General features: G+C 52.1%; 4 protein-coding genes across 9 annotated transcripts; 2 read left to right on the plus strand and 2 right to left on the minus strand.

Moving 5' to 3' along the window:
* The first annotated feature begins 92 nt into the window (after nucleotides 1-92).
* PSME1 (proteasome activator subunit 1) lies at nucleotides 93-3,092 on the plus strand. 2 transcript variants are annotated; one of them, XM_032265621.1, is made up of 11 exons: nucleotides 97-427; nucleotides 1,111-1,143; nucleotides 1,266-1,328; nucleotides 1,445-1,555; nucleotides 1,644-1,689; nucleotides 1,820-1,917; nucleotides 2,168-2,236; nucleotides 2,322-2,389; nucleotides 2,473-2,527; nucleotides 2,602-2,688; nucleotides 2,867-3,086. In XM_032265621.1, the coding sequence occupies exons 1-11, from the start codon at nucleotides 389-391 to the stop codon at nucleotides 2,945-2,947; spliced, it is 750 nt and encodes a 249-aa protein (XP_032121512.1). In that variant the 5' UTR covers nucleotides 97-388; the 3' UTR covers nucleotides 2,948-3,086. The 2 variants fall into 2 exon arrangements, with proteins under 2 accessions (XP_032121511.1, XP_032121512.1); XM_032265620.1 differs by having other exon boundaries at nucleotides 93-427; nucleotides 2,602-3,092.
* EMC9 (ER membrane protein complex subunit 9) lies at nucleotides 3,085-5,686 on the minus strand. Of its 3 annotated transcripts, none has more exons than XM_032265624.1 (6): nucleotides 5,484-5,686; nucleotides 5,186-5,228; nucleotides 4,968-5,044; nucleotides 3,666-3,907; nucleotides 3,481-3,575; nucleotides 3,085-3,317 (listed from the first exon to the last, which is right to left on the minus strand). In XM_032265624.1, exons 3-6 carry the CDS (start codon nucleotides 5,038-5,040, stop codon nucleotides 3,131-3,133), a joined length of 597 nt encoding a protein of 198 aa, XP_032121515.1. In that variant the 5' UTR covers nucleotides 5,041-5,044; nucleotides 5,186-5,228; nucleotides 5,484-5,686; the 3' UTR covers nucleotides 3,085-3,130. The 3 variants fall into 3 exon arrangements, with proteins under 3 accessions (XP_032121515.1, XP_032121513.1, XP_032121514.1); XM_032265622.1 differs by having other exon boundaries at nucleotides 3,666-3,735; nucleotides 5,186-5,395; XM_032265623.1 differs by lacking the exon at nucleotides 5,484-5,686 and having other exon boundaries at nucleotides 5,186-5,395.
* A 1,415-nt stretch (nucleotides 5,687-7,101) lies between these two features.
* PSME2 (proteasome activator subunit 2) lies at nucleotides 7,102-10,888 on the minus strand. The gene is made up of 11 exons (XM_032265654.1): nucleotides 10,573-10,888; nucleotides 10,248-10,280; nucleotides 9,750-9,812; nucleotides 9,419-9,505; nucleotides 9,284-9,314; nucleotides 9,099-9,196; nucleotides 8,137-8,205; nucleotides 7,915-7,982; nucleotides 7,698-7,752; nucleotides 7,318-7,404; nucleotides 7,102-7,222 (listed from the first exon to the last, which is right to left on the minus strand). Exons 1-11 carry the CDS (start codon nucleotides 10,618-10,620, stop codon nucleotides 7,142-7,144), a joined length of 720 nt encoding a protein of 239 aa, XP_032121545.1. The 5' UTR covers nucleotides 10,621-10,888; the 3' UTR covers nucleotides 7,102-7,141.
* Nucleotides 10,889-11,528: 640 nt separating this feature from the next.
* On the plus strand, nucleotides 11,529-24,574 carry RNF31 (ring finger protein 31). 3 transcript variants are annotated; one of them, XM_032265626.1, is made up of 21 exons: nucleotides 11,529-11,921; nucleotides 12,004-12,150; nucleotides 12,282-12,437; nucleotides 12,670-12,729; nucleotides 12,826-12,901; nucleotides 13,724-13,901; nucleotides 14,383-14,770; nucleotides 14,931-15,221; nucleotides 15,472-15,720; nucleotides 15,824-16,009; nucleotides 16,112-16,318; nucleotides 19,060-19,233; nucleotides 19,315-19,413; nucleotides 19,504-19,593; nucleotides 21,488-21,602; nucleotides 21,716-21,834; nucleotides 22,104-22,217; nucleotides 22,344-22,401; nucleotides 23,788-23,884; nucleotides 24,165-24,333; nucleotides 24,435-24,574. In XM_032265626.1, exons 1-21 carry the CDS (start codon nucleotides 11,730-11,732, stop codon nucleotides 24,486-24,488), a joined length of 3,219 nt encoding a protein of 1,072 aa, XP_032121517.1. In that variant the 5' UTR covers nucleotides 11,529-11,729; the 3' UTR covers nucleotides 24,489-24,574. The 3 variants fall into 3 exon arrangements, with proteins under 3 accessions (XP_032121517.1, XP_032121516.1, XP_032121519.1); XM_032265625.1 differs by having other exon boundaries at nucleotides 11,540-11,921; nucleotides 22,038-22,217; XM_032265628.1 differs by lacking the exons at nucleotides 22,344-22,401; nucleotides 23,788-23,884; nucleotides 24,165-24,333; nucleotides 24,435-24,574 and having other exon boundaries at nucleotides 11,540-11,921; nucleotides 21,991-22,107.
* Nucleotides 24,575-24,597: the final 23 nt, after the last annotated feature.

A 24,597-nucleotide genomic window follows, 5' to 3' on the forward strand; every position in this document is an offset into this window, starting at 1 on the left:
GGGAGGGGAGGGGAGGGGGGAGGGGAGACCGGAGGGGGAGGGCGGGGCGCGGAGAGACGGCTTTGGGCGGGGCGATGGGAGGAGCAGGGTCCTCCGGTGGCTGGCGGTGAGAGGCGGGGACCCGGCCAGCGGAGGTGGGGAGGCTGGAAGCTGGCCCTGGAGAGGCTGCACGGGGAAGGTGGGCGAAGAGCGCCTGTGCGCGCTAGGGGGAGCCGCGCCCGCCGCCCTCCTTTGCGGCGCCGCCCCTCTCCCAGGGCTGACCCCGCCTCCTCCAGCCGTCCCCGCTCCACTACCCAGGAAGGCTGAGCGGGGTGCTGGCGCTGCTTTCGCTTTCCCTTCGCGGTGCCCACTCCGTTCCTCGTGCGGCGCTAGGACCCTCACCCCGGCCATGACCACACTCAGGGTCCGTCCCGAGGCCCAAGCCAAGGTGAGAGCCACCGGGTCTAAGAAGGGCCCACTGGGGAGGCGTGGCTCGAGCGGCCGGGGGCATCCCCGACCCGCCCTCCAGGCTCCCACGCGGGTCGGGGGCAGCAGGCCGAGCCGGGGCGCCCGAAGCACCTGCGCTCCGGAGAGAGCGGCGACGGCTACCTGCGAGGAGAGGCGAGGCGGTTGTGGTTCGGCGGGGTGAGGTGAAGCGGAGAGCTGGCATGGAGGGGAACTCCGCTGGCCTGGGGCCGGGGCCACCCACAGACCTGGGGCGGGACTGCCCCAGCTACTTCCTGGCCTTTCCGTCAGGGAGGATCCCGGGGCCCACTCCGTTCCTGTCCCACTCGCAGAGGCCTTTCAGCACCCCTCCTTACACTACCCAGGTGACCCCAGGGATCCATTCTCACATGAACCACTGGCCCTTCACCGCCAGGAACGTTCTCATCCCCCATATCCAGCCCCAGGGATGCCCACTCCACCCTTCCCAGATCCAGGTCTGCAGAGATCCACTCCTCAACCACCCCAACCCCCTCTACAGGCGTCTATCTCGCTTTCTTCAGGTCTAGCCTTAGAGGGATCCACTCCACCCTTCCCCAGGTCAGGCCCTGCATAACCCTAAGGGAATTGTCCTCAAATGAACTGGCCTTAAAGCCAGATTTCTGAAGGGATGTCTGTGCCCCACAGGTGGATGTGTTTCGTGAAGACCTCTGTACAAAGGTAAGACCTGCCCATTAGCAGCCCCACTCCGACCCAACTCCTACTGCTCAACCCTGCCTCACCACCTAGGACAGGCATTTGATGCTGACTCCCATCCTCCTCCACCCCCACCTCACACACAGACAGAGAACCTGCTCGGGAGCTATTTCCCCAAGAAGATTTCTGAGCTGGATGCATTTTTAAAGGTACCGTGGCTGGGCAGGGAGCTAGGGAGTAAAGACCAAGAGAAGAGTCTGGGAGGTCGTGAGAGTGAGGTGAGAGGAACACCCTCACCTCCAGCCCTCCTCCCACCCTACACCAGGAGCCAGCTCTCAATGAAACCAACCTGAGCAATCTGAAGGCCCCGTTGGATATCCCAGTGCCTGATCCAGTCAAGGAGAAAGAAAAAGAGGAGCGGAAGAAACAGCAGGAGGCAAACTGGGAAGACCTGGGAGGAGGGATCCAACCATGGGGGAAGTCAGCCTTAGTCCTGACTCATATGAGCCCCTCTTTCCCTGCAGAAGGAAGACAAGGATGAAAAGAAGAAAGGGGAAGATGAAGACAAAGGTAAAACTATGACGGTGGGAAGAGACTTGAGTCCCACCCACAGGAGGTCCTCCTAAGGATTTCTTTCCACTCTCCCCTTCACCTCTCACATAGGCGTAATCATGTGACTGACACATTGCTCACTCTCTAGGTCCTCCCTGTGGCCCAGTGAACTGCAATGAAAAGATTGTGGTCCTTCTGCAGCGCTTGAAGCCTGAGATCAGGGATGTCATTGAGCAGCTCAACCTGGCAAGCCCTCCTCTTTCAACTCTAAAGCTTCAAGTCAAACCCTTGTCCTCTTGGTCCCTGCTAGTTAGGGCCTGGCACTTGCCAGGTTTTAGCAAGAGAGGGCACAGCAAGTGAAACATAAGTCCAGGCCCTAGGGCTCAGGATAGACCTGGCATGCCTCCACCCAGTGTGGGGAGGGAAGCAAGGGAGGATACGAAACTGGGAATTGGGTAGAGGGCTGATGTGGCATGATGCCATTCCCTCTTCCCAGGTCACCACGTGGTTGCAGCTGCAGATACCTCGGATTGAGGATGGGAACAATTTTGGAGTGGCTGTCCAGGTGAGAGTGCTACTGCCCCACTTCCCCACTCTCCTTTCTAGTCCATACTTCCTTCCATTTTCCCCCTTGCTTTTTTTCCCCCTAGGAGAAGGTATTTGAGCTGATGACCAGCCTCCACACCAAGCTAGAAGGTTTCCACACTCAAATCTCTAAGTGAGTGACCACCCACATGCATACCGCTTTGTTTTGGACAGAGACTTCGTTCATCTCCTACTCCATACACACTTCTTCCACAGGTATTTCTCTGAGCGTGGTGATGCAGTAACTAAAGCAGCCAAGCAGCCCCATGTGGTAGGTGAGGCCCAGGTCAGGGTGCATGGGGGAAGGACACATGTCAAGTCAGGCCTGACCTGAGCTTCCCACAGGGTGATTATCGGCAGCTGGTGCACGAGCTGGATGAGGCAGAGTACCGCGACATCAGGCTGATGGTCATGGAGATCCGTAATGCTTATGTGAGGAGGCGAGGGCAGGGCAGGGGTGGGCAGAGGCAGCTTTCCCAGGCCACCTACTCCCTGACCCTGCAGGCTGGGGGTTAAGGGTGACAAAGCTCAGCTTCTCCACAAGGCTAGAAATGGGGTACAGAGCCACTGGAGGCCTCTGACTGACCTCCACTCTTCCCTGGCCCTGTAGGCTGTGTTATATGACATCATCCTGAAGAACTTCGAGAAACTCAAGAAGCCCAGGGGAGAAACGAAGGGAATGATCTATTGAGATCGCTCCCATTCTGTGAGGGGTACAGCAGACACCTTCCTGCTTTTTACTAGGGACTCCAGACTTTCCCCAAACTTGCTCCTGTTGAGATTTTTCCTTCACCTTGCCTCCCAGGCACAATAAATACAGTTACACCATTGCCCATTAGCCCAAGTCTCTTTATTGGATCTGGACCGCCCTGGCTCAGGCATTTCCATTTCCATTCGTGGGACCAACCCACTGGGTGATCTGAGTGTTGAGTTGCTGGTTGGTCCAGTCCTGCCGGATGTCCTCAAGGTGGCAGTCGAAGTCCACAAGGTGCCGGTGGGCCCGATCCTCCAGTAGAGCTCCCACCATCTGCCTTGACTCTTCCCAGTCCCTCCACATCACTCTGAAATAGTAAGCCCCATGGAGGTCAAACAGCAAGTAGTGGGGCCAGACACAGACTTAACAGAGACTGAGTCTAGAGGAAGATCTTTGGGGCAGGGCCAAGGACAGGGGAGACCCAGGAGCCTTGGGCTTCTGAGAAGAGGTAGAGGAAATGGGGTACTCACAAGTTCTTGTCCTTAGGGACCCAGTGGAGACCTTGGTTCTCCAGGACGATGACTGGGGGGACACGAGGCTGAGGCACCAGTTTCTGATTATCCAACTGAGTGGAGAAAGAAGGGCAAGTGAGAATTTCAAGGGTCCCCCCACCCCACTTTCTCTTTACCTCCCTACCTGGTAACCCAAGCCTCACCATAATAAGTACTGCATCAGGGAAGAATTCTGCAATTCGCCCAGCAATTTTCAAGGCCAGGGGCCCAGGGCTGTGTAGAGGGAAGATCAGAGTGAGGAGCCAACTGTGGGCAAAACCCATCCATTTGAGCTGGGCCTCCCAGGTCTCATAGATGTGGGCGCAGCTGTGGCCTTTCCCTGTAGCCGGCCTGCGGGGATCAGGCCTGCTGGATGCTTGATGCACGACTGCTTGATGCTTGAGTGCTGTGGGAAACAGGTGCTCAGATATTGCTGGTGAGAGTGGAAACCAAAGGTGGTCTTTTTGGAAGGTAACGGCACAACCGTCGAAATTGAAACTGTATACATACTATATATATGCTGACCCAGAAATTCTACTTACAAAGAAGTTACAGTAATAATAGGACAGTGACTGTAATAAAACATTGGAAACTTCAATATTTAATGTAAAGCATTACATAAATTATGGTACATCCATATTCAGACTATACAGCTATTAGGGAAAGGTAGATCTTGGTGTGGAAATGGAATGATGTCAAATATTTATTAAGTGAGGAAGAAACACAAATTTACAAAACAGTATCTCTAACTTGCTTCATGTATATGATTTATATATATATTACATATATATTTTATATATATTATGTATATAATTCTCTCTATATATATAAGGAAACTTTCCTATTTTTGGAAGTTTCCTGATTGGGCTTTCTCTGTTCTTTCAGCACCTGGGGGACACCTCAGTTAAAGCAAGATCAGTCTGTTGGCCTGGTGCGGTGGCTCATGCCTGTAATCCCAGCACTTTGGGAGACTGAAGCAGGTGGATCACCTGAGGTCCAGAGTTCTAGACCAGCCTGGCCAACATGGCAAAACCCTGTCTCTATTAAAAATACAAACAAACAAAATTAGCCAGGCATGGTGGCCCTCGACTGTGATCCCAGCTACTCTGGAGGCTGAGGCTGGAGAATCGCTTGAACCCAGGAGGCGGATGTTGCAGTGAGCCAAGATTGTGCCACTTCACTCCAGCCTGGGCGACAGAGCAAGACTCCGTCTCAAACAAACAAAAAAAATCAGTCTGTTGATATGCAGTTGTCCTCCCCGCCCCCACCACTCCAGGGCAGGGCTCTGTCCTATTCATCTCTGTATTTCCTCACTCCAGCACCTAGCATAGTACCTCATGTAAAGCCCTTACTGCTACGCTTTGATAAAGGAAAGATTAAAGGAATGACCTTGGTTCTCTTGCGTGCCACTCCCCCCATCCCTCCCACCATAATCCTTTCCTTCTGCCTCTGGCTACGCCACTCACCTCTGGTCGTCCACTGCTGCATTGGCATGGTAGTACCCAGCCACCACCAGACCGGCCTGTGCGCCCCACACATCCACCTGTCGTGGGAAAGGGGCCATCTGTCACTAAATCGTGCCGCTGGCTTTGTGGATGCGCACTGCTGCCAAGGGACTGGGGATGAACTTGGGCTGGGGTGCTGGGTGGGTTCGCGGTGGGGGATGGGCATCCAACAGAGGCACCTGGTTGAGGGCGACCTCCAACATGACGGACAGGGCCAGGTGGCTGTGAAAGAGGGGCACACAGTCGGTGAGGCACAGGCATTCTCCGGACCGCGGGGGTGGCGCCAGCAACAGCCCGTTGACTGCGGCGTGTGGGTACCGGGCAGCGTGCAGACACATCTTCACGTAGGCCCGGGCAGAGATCTCCACCTCCCCCATGGCGAGCAGGGCTGCCCAGGAAACAGCAAGCCGGATTGGAGCCGGTTCCCCTCCCCTCCCAGGCGAGCCGGTGCCCAGCTCGCGTCCGTGAAGCTCCCTCCAGCGCTTCGGCACCCTCTTTGACTCTTCCCCGTGCCCTCTCACTTCGGTTCGGGTACAACGCTGACTAGGGTCGCGGTAGCTCGCAGGCCTGCTCCCTGGGTACAGGAGCCCGCCCCCGGCCCGGCCCAGGAGGCGGTCCCGATTGCATCCCTCTGCACCGAGCCCCGCCTCCCGCGCCCTTAGCGGGCGGTCGCGACTCAGCGCCTGCCTGGGAGACCCAGCAAGCTACCGCTGGGTGCAGAACTGGCTCCTGAAGTCCCACCCACGTAGTGCTCCTTGATAGGGCTAAAGGCTTTCATTTTGTCCAATCAGCAGCCGCGTCCCAACCTTGCCCCGCCTTTGTCTCCAGCGGACTGGAAAGAACCCACAATTGTAAAGCAAAGAAAATTGCCCGCTTAGCTGGGCATGGTGGTGCGTGCCTGTAATCCCAGCTACTCAGGAGGCTGAGGCAGGAGAGTTGCCTGAACCCAGGAGGCGGAGGTTGCGGTGAGCCGAGATCGCGCCATTGCACTCCAGCCTGGGTAACATGAGTGAAACTCCGTCTCAAAAAAAAAAAAAGAAAAAAGAAAAAAGAAAATTGCCCGCACTCTTATTGGCTAGGCTCTCCGACTTCTGCTCTCGGTTGCTGGTTGGCTTTGCTTGCTACCCGTGTTACCCACGACCACTGGCCCGGCCAAGCCCCGGGGATGGAGCGCTAGCCCGCAGTCGGTTGTCACGGAGCTCTGCAGATAAAGCAGACTGCCTTGCACCTATTATGGGATGACTGGATCTGTACGCTAGATCGGCTCTGTCACTTACTAATGAGCCGTGTTACCTTCGCAACTGCAAGGCTTTCTTGCCCTTGGTTTCTTATCTTTTGCCCATGGTCCTTTAAGGATTTAATGATATCTGTACGAGAGCAGGCTTCCAGATTGTCCAGTGCTTCACAGCACATTCTTATCTCATATTCTATAACAGGGTAAGGCCTTGAATTAAAGAACAATCCCATGGAATTTATAGCAAAGATCACAGCAAAAGAACCCTTGTCTCTACCACCAGCCCAGGGCTGAATTACAAAAAGCAGAGATAAAGACAGTGACTGGCTGAAAGGGGTGTGGGGGAGGACAGTAAGAAAAACTTACAGATTCATCCTTCCCATAATGTGCTGCGGTGTATTTCCTTAACCACAATGCCTTGGGAGCGTTATTTTTTTCCCTCCCAACCCCTAAGAAGGAGTCCAATCATTCATCCATAGTTCTCCCAGCAAAACCTCATTCTCCTTCTAGGCTTGTCCCAAACTAATGAGGATTCTTTCTTCATTCCTGATGTCCCCATGTCTAGCCAAAGCCTGATTATTCCTGTAAGGGCTCTGTGCAAATGCCACCTCTTCCACTAATTCATGAGACCTCTGAATGAAAACAATATTGTGGAATTTCAAAATACAGGTTATCTGCATGTTTGCGATGGCATGTAACAATCCCCATCCTGTTCCTTTGGAGGGCCTCTTAAGATTACTGTGGGCATCTAATTCATCTTTGTCTTCATGACACCCACCTCTTCCCACCACATTCATCTTCAGTCTGGACATAGGTGCCACTCAATAAATGTTTTTTGAATGAATGACACACACAGGAAGGTCTTTTATTTGGGTCATTTATTTTCCTTCTAGTCCTGGGTTCAGTACATAGATGGCTTCTCTTCACCCTTTGGGTTGACAATTTTCTCCAGGTTGCTGCTTATGATATGATAAAGCTCAGCCTGGGAGAAGGCCAAGGAGCAAGAGTGAGGTTCTTGGTCAATCCCCTGCCCACCCCTACTCATCCACCTGCCCTAAGGGCTTACTCCACACTCACATAGAAGGCCCTCAGGTCCAGCACCATGGCCCTGAGCTCCCCATAGGCTGCCTCATCTCGCTCGTGCACCAAGGCCCGATAATCCATCTGCAATGTGGGAGGCAAAGCTGAGTCAGTCCCATGGGATGTTGGGACATGTGTATGGTTTCCTTTTATAGGAAATAGGTTAACTAGAGAATGAACCCCTTCTTAGCACCAAGAAATAGGATCCCAAAGGACTAAGCAGAGAAAGGATCAAGGTTGTTGAAGCCCAAATCTGTTTTTCTAGGCAATGCTTTTAGCTTAATATTGGGAAGGTCACAAACAAGACAAGGAAGACCTCTTCCTCCACACCTCCTCTTCCCACCCCCAGCTAAAAGGCAGGTGGACTATCCACTCACCACATGAGTCTCCTTGGAGGCCTTGGCCACAGCATCCCCACGTTCTGAGAAGTACCTGCCAGAAGCAAGGGAATACCACAGGAATGAGTGTTGAGGGAGATGTACTCCCTCGGACTCTCCCCAAAGTCTCCCATCATCGTGATGGGGCTACCCAGCTTTGGGGGTCCAAAGAAATGCCCCTACTGCCCCCCTATACTGGTCTTCCAGCTCCCCTCACTTGGAAATGGTTGTCTGGAAAGCTTCCACTTTGGTCTTGACAGCATTCACCCTCTCCAGTACCTTCTCCTGTGGTGACATGGGAGGCAAAGACAACACTTCATGTCCTTCCCTCTTCAAACACTACCTTCCTCCTCCTTCTGGTTCATGTCCAACTCCTAACTCTCACCCTCCAAGTCTCTCCCCACTCCCAGTGAGGAGACTTCAGTTACCCTTTTCTTACCTGGATTGCTACCCCAAAATCATTTCCATCTTCAATCTTGGGGATCAGGTGCTGGATCCATGTGATTACCTGTGTTAAGAGGTATCATGTAAGAATCATTCAAAAAACATACTGGATTCTATACTGTCACTTCCTAAAAAGTAGTTATATTTAGTTGGTTACTTATTATGTACTAGGCACTGTGCCATATACTCGTCTCATTTAATCATCATAGCAACCTTCCGAGATTTTTTTTTTTTTTTTTTTTTTTTGAGACTGAGTCTTGCTCTGTCACCCAGGCTGGAGTGCAATGGCTCGATCTTGGTTCACTGCAACCTCTGCCTCCCAGGTTGAAGCGATTCTCCTGCCTCAGCCTCCAGAGTAGCTGGGATTACAGGCACGCGCCACCACACCTGGTATTTTTTTGTATTTTTAGTAGATATGGGGTTTCACCATGTTGGTCAGGTCAGTCTCGAACTCCTGACCCCATGATCCACCCGCCTCAGCCTTCCAAAGTGCTGGGATTACAGGTGTGAGCCACCACACCCGGCCCGAGATATTCTTATTATACCCATTTAACAGATGAAAAAATTGAATCACAGAATATCTAAGTGACTTACTTAAGGTTACCAGTGAGGTAACTGATTAAATCATGATTTGAATCCAAGCAGTCTCTCTCTAGGGTCCAATCTTTTAAACCAATTTACTCACTATATCATACCACCTCTACTATGAACCTGATACAGCAGTAGGTTCTGAGGTTACAGAGTGGATACTGTACAGTCTCTAATTTGGGGGGGTACCATTATGATATGAGAGGTCTAACAGAATGAGGAGAACAAAGGTGATCTAAGCCCAAGGCACAGAAGAACGTTTTCTTTTTCAGGATTAGGTCTCTGTATGAAGTACTTCTATCCATGGAGGAGTCCAGTGCCTCACCTTGTTTGTCTTTTCTTTCCACTTCCCTCAGCTCCCCAGCTTACCAGAATGCATTTCTCTTTGAGAGTCCAGACTTCTGGCTTAACCAGGGCAAGCAGGGACAGGACCTTCTCATTCCCAGGGAGAAATCCACACTTAGGGACTGTGAGAAAGAGAGGATTCAGGCCCTTTCTCATCCAGTAGTCAATGTGCCATCTCCCCTTTCCTAGTCACCTCTTATCTCTCTTACCTTCTTTCTTCTCCTGCTTATCTGTTTCCATCTAAGACAAAAAGGGGGAAAGTAGCTTTAGAAAAGCCACAGAGGTTGAAGGGCTATCATCTCCATTGGGTTTATAGTCCAAGTCCTGCACCCTGAGTGTCTCACCTCATCATCCTTGGGTGGAGGATCTGGGATGGGGATGTCCAGTGTGGCTCGGAGGGAAGTCAGGTCAGCCACATTGAGGGAGTCCTCCTGCACAGAGCTCACTGTCAGGGGCTACCCAACCTCTTCCCTTCTTCCTGGGTCACAGACTTCCCTCCACACATCCTACTTGGCTTCTGCCTCCCAACCTAGGCTCAGGTCTCACACCATCCTAACATCCCCAATCCACTGTTTGAAATAATTCTCTGCATGCTGAATCCAGTTGTTAGCTAGAAAGGGTGGGCAAAGGGGAGAGAGGACATGGGATGGGGCAGGAGGGGCCCACACTACTTACTTGCAAGAGCTGATTCAGGTATATGATTTTCTGTGGCAAGAATCTGTAGAGGAATTCCTCAGCCTGTGGGTTACATTGCAAGGGAGGGGAATCACAGAATATGCTCAATGAGATGTGTGGCAAATGGAACTGGAGGGGACTTTGGAAATAACTGGGTCCAAGACTTGTAAATGAGGAAACTTAAGTCCTGAAAATGAAGGGACGTGCCCAAGCTGGTAAGTGGCAGAGCCAAGGTCAGGATTGTGATATTCCTGCTTTGGGAGCCATGGCGTTTTTTCCTCTACCTCAAAAGTGGGGAGAAGTGCCAGAAGTGGGGAGAGTCCTAAGAAAGGTCAGAGTAAAGGTAGTTATCAATAGTTCCGGGGTTACTTCGGGTGAAGGCTTGGTAAGGGAAATAGGGCTAAGTCTAGGGTGACTTGGGGGGTCATTCTGAGAGGTTGTTATCCTCAAGTATTGTTCTAAGATTCTGGGTTAAATCTATTAAATCCAGAAACCTACCTCCTGGAAAAGATTCTGCCTGAAGACCTCCACCTACAGAGAGAAGTACCCGGATGTTGGTTAGGGGTCTGGGTTGTCAAAAGCTTCCACCCAATAGGGTGCCATCCAACTGTGGCTCAGGCCTTTCCCACCACAAGCCAGTTTTCCCTGGAAGCTCCTGCTCAGTGCAGAGTCAGAGGGCAGGAACCTGGGAATCCCCGAGAAGTGAAAGCACTAGAGAGACTGGGGGAGTTCTCTGGCACTGCTTTGGTCCCCTGAACCACCCAGCTTGGCCTCCACCCAAGAGGGTTCCCCGACCCCTTCCTGGCCTCCGATTCTCCATTACCTGTTTGCGGGCCTCCCCGCTCAGGCGCACCCCACACGGCTTGGCCATGCTGCTTCAAGTCGCTAGATCTCTGGTCTCCCGGCTAGTCGCCCGGGCTTTCGCTTTCACTCCCCAGGTCCAGGCCCGCCCCCCTCAACCCCGCCCCCTTTCTTCTTTCCGCCCCCCTCCTCCCCCTGGCAAGCCGCAAGCAGTAGGTAGCCCCTCAGCCATTCCCAGCTAGTTGCCACTGGGAGAGGCGGTGCTGGCTGGGTCACAAGCCCAGGGGCTGTCCGAGGGAGGGGCTAGGGTGAGTGGGACCGCGGAGACTGGAGCGGGGGCTGTCTCTTGGAGAGGGGCGGGGCTTATAGCTACGGCCAACGGGTTGGGGTAAGAGAGGTAGGAGTTGGCAAAGCGGGTCTCCAGTGGCAGGGCTCCCCCGAGAAGTCTCAACCTCAAGTAGTGGACGGAGAGAGATCAGAGGGAGTGGGAGGGGCAGCCAGAGAAAGCGCCTAGAGTGGAGAAGGCCTAGCTGTCGGTGGAAGGGAGCTGGCGGGGGCTGGGTGAGGGTCTTCCCGCTGCCTTCAGGACAGACCGGAGATGGGGCGGGACTCGCTCGAGAGCGGATAGGGCCGGCCAGAGTCGGGTCCCCTGCGGGGTGGGACTTCCCCGGTGAGGCCCGGAGCGTAGCGGACTGGTTCAGCTAGAAAGAGGAAGGTTTTGAGCTGAACAGGATAACCCCACGCCTGGGGCTATCCGGAAGAGGTGGAACCAGACTGAAGGAAGGCGGAGAAAAGCGCCTGACTGAGGAAAAAAGTTGGGGCGTGCTGAGGGAGGAGCCAGGAGCCCCTTGCCTACTGATTGGTTGGGACCCGGCCCTCTCTCTTGGCCACGCCCCCTAGTTTCCAGACCCCGGCTCCAATCTTAACGTTAAGCCCCGCCCGTTCCTCTGAAATTGGGCCGCAGTCCCGCCCTCTTTCCTAGTACTTCCTGTTCTTTGCTAAACCTGGCGTTGGGCCGGGGGCTGGAGAGTGACCGTGGTCTTAGTGACCTGGGGCGGCTGCGCGGCCCGGGGTGGGCCTCAAAGCCGGGCACCAGACACGAGGGGCGGCGCTCGGGCCGCGCGCTGCCCGCGCCGGGTCCCGGCGGGCGGCGAGGCTGGGGCTGACTGCTACCTCAGGATGCCGGGGGAGGAGGAGGAGCGGGCCTTCCTGGCTGCCCGCGAGGAGCTGGCGAGCGCCCTGAGGAGGGATTCCGCGCAGGTGTTTTCCCTAGAGCAGCTCCGGCCGCTACTAGTCAGCTCTCTGCCGCCAGCCGCCCGCTACCTGCAGCTGGACGCCGCACGCCTGGTTCGCTGCAACGCTCATGGGGAGGTGAGGCCCGGCCCCGCTTGGAAGGGGAACACAGGGCCTGAGGCCCGGGCCATGCTCACAACTCTGCTCTGATTGCTTCCAGCCCCGAAACTACCTCAACACCCTGTCCACGGCCCTGAACATCCTGGAGAAATATGGCCGCAACCTTCTCAGCCCTCAGCGGCCCCGGTACTGGCGTGGCGTCAAGTTTAATAACCCAGTCTTTTGTAGCACGGTGGATGCTGTGCAGGTGAATCCCCTGGGCCTTACGGTAGAGTGGGCTGGTGTTTGGCTAGAAAAGGCCTAAGGCTGAGTTGGATGGGGAGGTGTTCAGGGCAGGAAACCTCCTGGGTGGTGGCTGGTTGTGAACGTGTGTGGCAGGGGGGCCGAGATGTGCTGCGGTTATATGGCTACACCGAGGAGCAGCCAGATGGGTTGAGCTTCCCCGAAGGGCAGGAGGAGCCAGATGAGCACCAGGTTGCTACAGTCACACTGGAAGTACTGCTGCTTCGGACAGAGCTCAGCCTGCTGTTGCAGGTGAGATTCTCCTCTAGTCTTTATGGACTTATGCACCAGGGCTGGGGAGCTCAGCCTAACTCAAATAAGTCTGAGGACCCCCGTGCTGCTGAACTATGGGCATAGTTCAGCATTCTGGGAGCTCCAGGTACCGATTTTCCCTCTGTGAATGTTAAGGGACCAGGGAGGGCTTAGAGGAAGGGCTTTGTTCTAGGGGTCTTGGTGTAAACCATTTTTATCTATATTATTACAGAATACTCATCCAAGACAGCAAGCACTGGAGCAGCTGTTGGAAGACAAGGTTGAAGATGATGTAAGGAAGGCAGGAAAAGGGCTGATGTACAAAGGGAACAGGAATTGTGGACTCTATTCCTAAACCCTTGTTCGTTGTCTGCCCTTTCTTTTTCAGATGCTGCAGCTTTCAGAACTTGACCCCCTATTGAGAGAGATTGCTTCTGGCCCTCTCACCACACCTTCTGCCCCAGGTATTATTGGTCCTAAATTAGGGACCAAGTAGAAAGCTATATTGATGGAAATTTGGGATGCTCCTCTATCCTCTTGGTTATCTTCCTTTTTTTTTGAGATGGAGTTTTGCTCTTGGTGCACAGGCTGGAGCGTAATGGCACCATCTCGGCTCAAGGCAATCTCCGCCTCCTGGGGTTCAAGCAGTTCTTCAGCCTTAGCCTCCAGAGTAACTGGGAGTACAGGCATGTGCCACCATGCTCAGCTAATTTTGTATTTTTAGTAGAGATGGGGTTTCTCTGTGTTGGTTAGGCTGGTCTCATACTCCCGGCCTCAGGTGATCTGCCTACCTCAGCCTGCCAAAGTGCTGGGATTACTTACAGGTGTGAGCCATTGCACCCAGCCTCTTTGGTTTTGTTTTGTTTGTTTTGAGACAGAGTCTCTCTCTCTCGCCAAGCTGAAGTGCAAGTGGTGTGATCTTGGCTCACTGCAACCTCCGCCTCCCGGATTTAAGCGATTCTCCTGCCTCAGCCTCCCGAGTTGCTGGGACTGCAGGCGCGTCCCAGCTAATTTTTGTATTTTTAGTAGAGATGGGGTTTTGCCGTGTTGGCCACAATGGCCTCAATCTCTTGACCTCGTGATCCGCCCGCATCGGCCTCCCAAGGGATTACAGGCATGAGCTGGCGCGCCCAGCTCCCTTTGTTTTTCAAAAGAGATTAAAATTGTTTCCTTGGGTCCAGATGTGTTGAAAAGTAGTCTTGTAATTTGCCCCCATCCACAGCAGATTCAGATGTAACCTGGTCTTTCTTGGAAAGATGTTCCATTCTATCTCTCCTGCTCTCCAGGCTCCACTCCTGGTCCCTGCTTCCTCTGTGGTTCTGCCCCAGGCACACTGCACTGCCCATCCTGTAAACATGCCCTGTGTCCAGCCTGTGACCACCTGTTCCATGGACACCCATCCCGTGCTCATCACCTCCGCCAGACCCTGCCTGGAGTCCTCCAGGGCACCCACCTGAGCCCCAGGTGAGAGGCCTTCTCTTCTGGGTGGGAGTGAAATTTAGAGAACTTAAGATCACTTGATTATGGACTACTACATACAAGGTTCTGTGCTTAAGACTGTTTAATAGCTGATAAGCAGCTATTATCTCCCTGGAGGAGATAAGAGACATACACATCAAGCAAGTAGCAATTGCAGTAACCCAGGTTATTATGGTAATAGGTGGCTGGAACCTAAATCTGAAGGGTCAGCTGAATCAGTTGGCAACATTTTAAACACCTAGTGTAGGTCAGGCCATATATTAATAGTATCTACTAGGAAGAAGTGAGCTTTAAGCTGTCACTTAAATGTTGCACAGGCTATGGGTATAGGAGTGTTCGAGACAGAGACAATGTGTGCAAAGGACTGTGACATGGGTCGTTACCAAGGAAATGGGGAATGCTCAGAGATGAGGGATCCAGGAACCAGGTGCCATTTCAGCAGGCCATGTCTGCTTTTCCATTACAGTTTACCTGCCTCAGCCCAACCACGGCCCCCATCGACCTCCCTGCTGGCCCTAGGAGACAGCTCTCTTTCTTCCCCTAATCCTGCAAGTGCTCGTTTGCCCTGGCACTGTGCTGCCTGTGCCATGCTAAATGAGCCTTGGGCAGTGCTCTGTGTGGCCTGTGATCGGCCCCGAGGCTGTAAGGGGTTGGGGTTGGGAACTGAGGGTCCCCATGGAACTGGAGGCCTAGAACCTGAGCTTGCACGGGGTCGGTGGGCCTGCCAGAGCTGTACCTTTGAGAATGAGGCAGTGGCTGTGCTATGTTCCATATGTGAGCGACCTCGGCTGGCCCAGCCTCCCAGCTTGGTGGTGGATTCCCGAGATGCTGGCATTTGCCTGCAATCCCTTCAGGTAACCTGTTCCTGGCCTTCCCAGCTCCTTATTGCATGTTGCCTCAGGTCATTCTCTTCTTCCCTATCCCATGTTTTCCTTCAATTCCTCCCAACCCCCTGTATTTCTGTTGTGAACCTCAGCCAGCCAGTCAAAGGGATAATTCTCTCTGCCTTCCCAGCAGGGGGATACTTTGCTGGCCTCTGCCCAGACTCAAGTCTGGTACTGTATTCACTGTACCTTCTGCAACTCGAGCCCTGGCTGGGTGTGTGTTATGTGCAACCGGACAAGTAACCCCATCCCAGTACAACGTGCCCCCCGGCCCCATGCCAGCTCTTTGGAAAAGGGACTCCCCAAGCCTGGGCCCCCACGACGCCCTAGTGCCCCTCTGCCCAGTTCCTGTGGAGACCCTGAGAAGCGGCGCCAAGACAAGATGCGGGAGGAAGGCCTCCAGCTAGTGAGCATGATCCGGGTAAGGACTGGGCCTGGGTTGAGGTAGGGCTGAGCTGGTGTGGGAAAGGAGATGCTGCAGGTGGTTAATAGTTTCTATAAATCTTGTCATTGTTAGCAACAGCTGCCTCTTACTGAGGCAGTTACCATACTGTGCACTGGTCACATGATCCATATGTCTGAGCTCATTCGTTGTCACCATCTTAGTTCAGGCTGAGGGTGGGTGAAGGGTGCCCCTGCTGATGGGCCTGATGGGTGGGACTGTGCCTTAGGAAGGGGAAGCCGCAGGTGCCTGTCCAGAGGAGATCTTCTCGGCTCTGCAGTACTCGGGCACTGAGGTGCCTCTGCAGTGGCTGCGCTCAGAACTGCCCTACGTGCTGGAGATGGTGGCTGAGCTGGCTGGACAGCAGGACCCTGGACTGGGTGCCTTTTCCTGTCAGGAGGCTCGGAAAGCCTGGCTGGATCGTCATGGCAACCTTGATGAAGCTGTGGAGGAGTGTGTGAGGACCAGGCGAAGGAAGGTATCAGCTGTGCTAGACATGGGATAGGGCTGAGGGTCTGCATCTCATACCCTCCCTTGCTTGCTTTCCCACTTCACTCCCTTTCGCCACTCCCAACTTACAGGTGCAGGAACTTCAGTCTCTAGGCTTTGGGCCTGAGGAGGGATCTCTCCAGGCATTGTTCCAGCATGGAGGTGATGTGTCACGGGCCCTGACTGAGCTACAGCGCCAACGCCTGGAGCCCTTCCGCCAGCGCCTCTGGGACAGTGGCCCTGAGCCCACCCCCTCCTGGGATGGGCCGGACAAGCAGGTGAGGGGAGGCAAGAAGCCCAAGTGTCCACCTAGAGGAGCAAGAGGGGAAGGGTCCCTGGAGTCTGACAGCCACTTCCCCCCTACCTGAATCACATTGCAGAGCCTGGTCAGGCGGCTTTTGGCAGTCTACACACTCCCCAGCTGGGGCCGGGCAGAGCTGGCACTGTCACTGCTGCAGGAGACACCAAGGAACTATGAGTTGGGGGACGTGGTAGAAGCTGTGAGGCACAGCCAGGACCGGGCCTTCCTGCGCCGCGTGCTTGCCCAGGAGTGTGCTGTGTGTGGCTGGGCCCTGCCCCACAACCGGGTAGGTCCCTCCCAACAGTACCTGGTCAGAGAATTACTCTATTCTTTTGGACCCCCACCCTATCCCAGTCCCCATCTCTGATCCTGTCTTCTGCTCTGCAATTGCCTGTGTACCTCTGAAGGCTTCTGGCAGGGGGAGGGCAGGAAGAGGCAACCTCCTCTCTTTAAAAAAAAAATGTTCTATTATGGAAATTTTCAAACACGAAATAGTAGAAAAATTTACTACACTGTTTAACAAATTCCCATACTTCCCCACAACCCCTCCACTCCCAGTGTATTCATCACCAAGCTTCAGCAATTCAACAAACATAGTCTTTATTTCACTTATATACACAGATGGTTATTTTGAAGCAAATACCAGGAATAATATAGTTTATCTATAAATGCTTCAGTATGTATCTCTAAAATGTAAACTTTTTTTTTTTTTGAGACGGACTTTCGCTCTTGTCCCCCAAGCTGGAGTGCAGTGACACAATCTTGGCTTACTAAGACCTCTGCCTCCTGGGTTTAATCGATTTTCCTGCCTCAGCCTCCTGAATAGCTGGGATTACAGGCATGCGCCACCACACCCAGCTAGTTTTTATATTTTTAGTAGAGACAGGTTTTACCATGTTGGCCGGTCTGGTCTTAAACTCCTGACCTCAGGTGATCCACCTGTCTCGGCCTCCCAAAGTACTAGGATTATAGGCGCGATCCACAGTGCCCAGCCAACTTTATTTTTCTAGAGATAGGAGTCTTGCTGTGTTGCCCAGGCTGGTCTCTAAATCCTGGCTTCAAGCAACTCTCCTGCCTCAGCCTCCCAAATATCTAGGATTACAGGCATGAGGCATCATATGCAACAAAATTCTTCCTGAAAACATAGCTATACTACTATTGTCACACCAAAAAAAATGAACAGTAATTCTTTAGTAGCAGCAAATACCCAGTTTATAGGAACAAGCCCTTCTTAACTCCTCAGCCTCCACGTACTCTAGGTCAGACTAGTCATACTGGCTCTGTATTTGTTTTATTTTGGTTTTACTCTGTATTTTAAAATAATTGTAAAATCAGCCAGGCATGGTGGCTCACATCAGTAATCCCAGCACTTTGGGAGGCAGAGGTGGTCGAATCACCTAAGGTCAGGAATTTGAGACCAGCCTGGCCAACATGGTAAAACCCAGTTTCAAAAAAAAAAAAAACAAAGACAAAGACAAAAATTAGCTGGGCGTGGTGGCTGGTGCCTGCAATTCCAGCTGCTTGGGAAGCTAAGGCAGGAGAATCTCTTGAACCTGGGAGGCAGAGGTTGCAATTAGCCAAGATTGTGCCATGGCACTCCAGTCTGAGCAACAGAATGAGACTCCATCTCAAAAAAAAATAATAAAATAATTGTAGAATCTACAGCAAGTTTCAAAAATAGTACATAGAGTTCTGTGTACTTTTCACTCACCTTTACCCACTGATGAGTTTTTTTTTTTTTAAACAGTCTTCCTCTGTCACTCAGGCTAGAGTGCAGTGGTGCAATCCCAGCTCACTGCAACCTCCACCTCCCGGGTTCAAGCAATTCTCCTGTCGTAGCCTCCCAAGTAACTGTGATTTACAGGCCTCTGCGACCACACCTGGCTAATTATTTATTTATTTATTTATTTTTTAAGATGGGGTTTCACCATATTGGTCAGGCTGGTCTCAAACTCCTGACCTCAGGTGAACCGCCCACCCCAGCCTCCCAAAGTGCTGGGATTACAGGCGTGAGACACCGCGCCCAGCAACTTTTTTTTTTTTTTTTTTTTTTTTTGAGATGGAGTTTCCCTCTTGTTGCCCAGACTGGACTGCAATGGTGCGATCTCAGGTCACTGCAACCTCCGCCTCCCAGGTTCAAGCTAATCTCCTTCCTCAGCCTCCCGAGTAGCTGGGATTATAGGCATGCGCCACCACACCTTGCTTGTTTTGTATTTTTAGTAGACAGGGTTTCTCTATTGGTCAGGCTGGTCTCGAACTCCTGACTGCAGATGATCTGCCTGCCTCAGTCTCCCAAAGTGTTGGGATTACAGGTGTGAACCATCATGGCCAGCCTAATATTTGTATTTTTAGTAAAGACAAGGTTCCATGATGTTGGCCAGGCTGGTCTCAAATTCCTGGCCTCAAATGATCCGCCCTCCTTTGCTTCCCACAGTACTGGAATTACAGGTGTGAGCCACCACGCCCCGCCCCCAGTGGTGACATCTTATATAATTACAGTATGATATCAAGACCAAGAAAAAGACATTATCACAGTGTTAGCTACACTACAGATTTTATTTTTCACATGGATGTGCCTGTGTGTGTGTATTTGTGGTTCTATGCAGTGTTATAACCAACACTATAATCAAGATACAGATTGTTTCATCACCACAAAGCAACTCCCTCATTTACCCCTTTAGTCATACCCTTCTGCCCCCACTTCCAGTCACCTGGCAACCATGAATCTGTTCTCCACCTCTATAGTTTTGTCATTTCAAGGATTTTATTTGTATATTTATTTTAATGGAATGTGAATGCCTTTAGAGGCACTTTTGCCTTTTACCTTAGAGGTCACCATTGTCTGTTTTTCTCCACCCAACTGTCTTCAGATGTTTTGGTTGCCTGCCTGGCTCCTGCTGGCACTTAAGGTTGTCAGCCCTGCCCAGTTGTTAATTAGACCCTGATTTCTTAGTGGACACCTGGCTACTGCCTCTTCCCCAGGCTGGCAGCTGTGGCTTCTGACCCCCTCCCCTCCAACCCCTCCAGATGCAGGCCCTGACTTCCTGTGAGTGTACCATCTGTCCTGAGTGCTTCCGCCAGCACTTCACCATCGCCTTGAAGGAGAAGCACATCACAGACATGGTGTGCCCTGCTTGTGGCCGCCCTGACCTCACCGATGACACACAGTTGCTCAGCTACTTCTCTACCCTTGACATCCAGGTACTGCAGCCCCTAGGACTCAGGTACCCTGGGCTTTGAACAGGAACTCTCCCACCCACTACCTCTGCATCCTGTCCCCAGCTTCGAGAGAGCCTAGAGCCAGATGCCTATGCATTGTTCCATAAGAAGCTGACTGAGGGTGTGCTGATGCGGGACCCCAAGTTCTTGTGGTGTGCCCAGGTAAGTGGCCTGCCCAGGGGAGCTATTATGAAGGGGCAGGAAATGGTTCCAGGTCAGGCCTTTGATAACTTCATGCTCTTGCACATACAGTGCTCCTTTGGCTTTATATATGAGCGAGAGCAGCTGGAGGCCACGTGTCCCCAGTGTCACCAGACCTTCTGTGTGCGTTGCAAGCGCCAGGTGAGGCACATTCATCCTTTCAGAAATACTTGCTGAGCTACTGCCAGGTACTGTGTTAGACTCGGGAGTTTGTGTATTGGAGAGCAAAGTAGACATGAGCTCTGAGCTCAAAAGAGCTTACAGACTAGTCAGAAAGACAGGCACAAGGAGAAAGGGAAGAAACCAGAGGGAGGGAGGGAAAGGAAAGGGGAGGAGGAAGGAAGGAAAGAAAGCCAGAGAGGAACTAATTATGTATAGGCATAAGTTCTATGAAGAAAACAAACAGGAACCTGAGATCAGAGTAACAGAGTGGACATACTTTGGGTAGAGAGGTCACACAAGTCTTCTCTAAAATGGTTTAAGCTCAGTCCTAAAAGTTAAAAAGAAGCCAGCCATGCAAACAGTATTTGGAATAGAAAGAACAACACATGGAAAGGCCAGAGTCAGAAAAAAGTGTTGTATGGCTGGAGCCTGGAAAGAAAGGTGGGAGTGGCAGGTAGTCAGAAGCCAGCTGCCAGGTCTGGAGAGCCCTGGAGGCCAAGTGAGGCAGGTGCCTTCATTCTGAAATAAGGGATGGTACGATCTCATTTATCTTTTATTTATTTATTTTTAGAGACAAGGTCTCACTGTCACCCCGGCTAGGGTGCACTGGCGGAGTCACAGCTTACTGCAGCCTCCAACTCCAGGTTTCAAGTGATCCCTCGCCTCAGCTTCCCAAGGTACTGGGATTACAGACATCAGCCACTGTGCCCAGCCACATTTATCTTTTAAGAAGTGTAATGTGGGCCGGGCGCGGTGGCTCAAGCCTGTAATCCCAGCACTTTGGGAGGCCGAGGCGGGTGGATCACGAGGTCAAGAGATCGAGACCATCCTGGTCAACATGGTGAAACCCCGTCTCTACTAAAAATACAAAAAATTAGCTGGGCATGGTGGCGCGTGCCTGTAATCCCAGCTACTCAGGAGGCTGAGGCGGGAGAATTGCCTGAACCCAGGAGGCGGAGGTTGCGGTGAGCCGAGATCGCGCCATTGCACTCCAGCCTGCGTAACAAGTGCGAAACTCCGTCTCAAAAAAAAAAACAAACAAACAAACAAAAAAGAAGTGTAATGTTTGGCCGGCACGGTGGCTCCCGCTTCTAATCCCAGCACTTTGGGAGGCCATGGTGGGTGGATCACTTGAGGTCAGGAGTTCAAGACCAGCCTGCCCAATGTCATGAAACCCTGTCTCTACTAAAAATACAAAAATTAGCTGGGCATGGTGGCATGTGCCTGTATTCCTAGCTACTCTGCCTCTGCAGGCTGAGGCGGAAGAATCACTTGAACCCAGGAGGTGGAGGCTTCATGAGCTGAGATCACACCACTGCACTCCAGCCTGGGTGACAGAGCAAGACTCCATCTCAAAAAAAAAAAAAAAAAAAAGTGTGATGCTTGATACCAAAAAAATTTTATCTGCATCATATATGAAACAAAGTGAACACCTGAGACTACCACCAAACCACAAAACTAGACCACTAATACTGTGGAAGCTACCTGACTTACAGTTTTGAAGGCATTTTGGCAGCCATGGGGAGAATTGATCATAGAGGAGCAGGAATGGGAAACAGATAGTTGTAACTGGGGCAAGCAATTGAGGCAAGGTCTGATAGTGGCCTGCAGTAAAGTGGTAGCAGTAGGGATGAGGGAAAAGGAGGCAGGGTTGAGATGGGCTTGTGGGGTAGAAACAAGACAAAATGAATGTGAGGTGGTATGAGAAAATGAAAGAACCAAGGATGGCCCCTCATTTTGAGATTTGAGCAAATGGTAGGTGGCAGTGACATAAACCAAGCTGGGGACCACTGGATGTCAGTGGATGGGCCAGCAAGAAGGGCCCAGGGTATGGGATAGAGCTCCTATGTGAAGCCTCCTTTCCCTCCGGCAGTGGGAGGAGCAGCACCGAGGTCGGAGCTGTGAGGATTTCCAGAACTGGAAACGCATGAACGACCCAGAATACCAGGCCCAGGGCCTCGCAATGTATCTTCAGGAAAATGGCATTGGTAAGGCTGTCCCACTTGGCCTGTTTGCTCAGAAGCCTGTTATTGTCAAGCTCTCTTCTTGAGGGCCTTGAGTTGCAGTGGCAGCCCCAGCCCTGACCTCTTGTCCTTTGCAGACTGCCCCAAATGCAAGTTCTCGTATGCCTTGGCCCGGGGAGGCTGCATGCACTTTCACTGCACCCAGTGCCGCCACCAGTTCTGCAGCGGCTGCTACAATGCCTTTTACGCCAAAAATGTGAGCCCAGAGAGTTGAGGGTGGGATGGAAGAGTGGGGGGCTCCCATTGGGTTTGAGAGGCAGAGGCCATTGAAGAGTGGCCCCAGGGAAGAGAAGAGGAGGTCAGTGGGATGTAAAGCACAACTCTCTATCCCCTTACCCTTTGCTTGCTCTAGACCCTCCAATGTCTCCGTCTCCCTTCACCCTTACATCCTTCATGCAGGGGTTCCTGAGAGGCCAGGACCCCAACAGTCTCCAACTTCCTCTCTCCCATCTGGGTTTCTGTCAGAAATGTCCAGAGCCTAACTGCAGGGTGAAAAAGTCCCTGCATGGCCACCACCCTCGAGACTGCCTCTTCTACCTGCGGGACTGGACGGCTGTTCGGCTCCAGAAGCTGCTACAGGTCAGACGTGGCCAGAAGAGAAGAAGGCAGGGCCCAGGGTGGGCAAGAATGGAAAAGGCTTCATGCTAGGAAGTGCATCAGGGATTGGCATCAAGGGGAATGTAACACCCATCTGTCTCTCCTCAGGACAATAACATCATGTTTAATACAGAGCCTCCAGCTGGGGCCCGGGCAGTTCCTGGAGGTGAGTGTTAGGACAGGCCTTTGAGAGCGGGGATGATGTGCTGGGCTCCCACTCTGTGATGGGTAAAGGGGAGGCTTGGGAGTAGGGTCACTTGTTGCATGCCCTTTGACAAGTTAATTGAGACCCCAGGCCTTGTTGCTTCCTCTGTAAAATGGGGGTAATACCCACCTTGCAGCTAAGCCATTTTACATAAGACACCTTTAAAGGATCTGGTACCTAGGAACGTATTAATACTAATTTTCCTCATTCCCAAGTGATCATAATTCATCAATTAACTCAATGAGTGTTTAGTGAGACCTGCTATTTGCAGGGCACTGTTTTAGGTTCCATGAGGGCAACAGAAAGGTGTTACATATGGTTCTAACCTCTTTCACTTCTTACAGTGTAGACAGAGGTAAGTCTACAATCCATACCATCCTGAATGTGACTGATCTTGGAGGCTAAGCAAGGTTGGGCCTGGTTAGTATTTGGATGAGAGATTGCCTGGGAATATCAGATGCTGTAGGCTTTAAATTTATTTATTTTTATTTATTTATTTTTGACTCCCCTATTTGTACAAAGGCTTTACATTTATTTTTTTTTAAATAGAGGTAGTCAGGCTTGGTGGCTCACACCTGTCATCCTAGCACTTTGGGAGGCTGAGATGGTAGATCATCAGAGATCAGGAGTTCCAGACTAGCCTGGCCAACAAGGTGAAACCCCATCTCTACTAAAAACACAAAAAAATTAGCCAGGCTTGGTGGCGGGCACCTATAATCTCAGCTACTTGAGAGACTGAGGCAGGAGAATCACTTGAACCTGGGAGGTGGAGGTTGCAGTGAGCTGAGATTGCACCATTGCACTCCAGCCTGAGCAACAAGAGTAAAACTCCATCTCAAAAAAAAAAACAACACAGAAGTAGCCAGGCATGGTTGGCTCACACCTGCAATCCCAGCACTTTGGGAGGCTGAGGCAAGAGAATTACTTGAGCCCCAGAATTTGAGACCAGCCTGAACAACATAGTGAGACCCTGTCTCTATTTTTTTTTTTTAAAGGTAAGACCTTCACAGAGTAAGTTAACTAGGCAAGAGATAAAGAACAACCCCCGCAAAAAAAAAAAAAAAAAAAAAAATGTCTCAAGAGGGTGTGTGTTTATGAGCCAAAAGCCAGCTTGGATAAAAGTAGGGACAAGTTCCCTGCCTCTGTATCAGATGGTCCCCTCTCTATCAGATGGTCTCCCACTGACGGCACCTCTAAGTACCCACCAGCACCACAGGGAAAGTAGGAGTTGCTGTACTTAGTCCCCTCCTTGGAGGCTGCCTTCCCTGCTTTGTGGATATCCCAGTTCTGGAGCTTTGTAGTCACTGACCTCTCAACAGAGGCTCCCTTCTTCCCTCAACTTTTTAGGTGGCTGCCGAGTGATGGAGCAGAAAGAGGTTCCCAATGGGCTCAGGGACGAAGCTTGTGGCAAGGAAACTCCAGCTGGCTATGCTGGCCTGTGCCAGTGAGTGCCAACAGGACACGGGCATGGTGTTGGGCAGTGGCTAGAAGTGGTGCGGGCATGCCCAGGCAGTAAAGTGGGTCCTTGGGAGTGGTAGGTCTTGCAGTGGGTGGGAGGGAGGAGGCTTTGGCCAAGGGCATGGATAGATAGTAGCACGCCATGTGGACACAGGTAGGGATTGTCAGTCTTGTTCATCCAAGTGTCTCAGAGCCCAGCTACATGTTAGACATACTCAGTTAATATTAGCCAACAGAACAAATATTCTGCTCCCTTTTCTCCCCAGGGCACACTACAAAGAGTATCTTGTGAGCCTCATCAATGCCCACTCACTGGACCCAGCCACCCTGTATGAGATGGAAGAGCTGGAGACGGCCACTGAGCGCTACCTACATGTACGTCCCCAGCCTTTGGCTGGAGAGGATCCCCCTGCCTACCAGGCCCGCTTGTTACAGGTACAGCCTCACCTCTGACCCCACCCTACAGAAGTCACCTGGCCCAGCCTGTGTCTGAGCCCCAGGCTTCCAGTATCATAACCTTCTCTCTCCTCCTGCAGAAGCTGACAGAAGAGGTGCCCTTGGGACAAAGTATCCCCCGCCGGAGGAAGTAGCTGAGAGCAAGGGTCCCATGAGGGTCCCATGGCCTGCTCCCTCAGGAACAGCTCCAGCACCAATAAAGAGGCATCTTACCACCCAGGCTTCTTGGCAGTCCTTCTTCCT

The sequence above is a fragment of the Sapajus apella genome, unplaced genomic scaffold, assembly GCF_009761245.1.
Source record: "Sapajus apella isolate SASKATOON/1434 unplaced genomic scaffold, GSC_monkey_1.0 scaffold151, whole genome shotgun sequence".
Taxonomy (NCBI): Eukaryota; Metazoa; Chordata; class Mammalia; order Primates; family Cebidae; genus Sapajus; species Sapajus apella.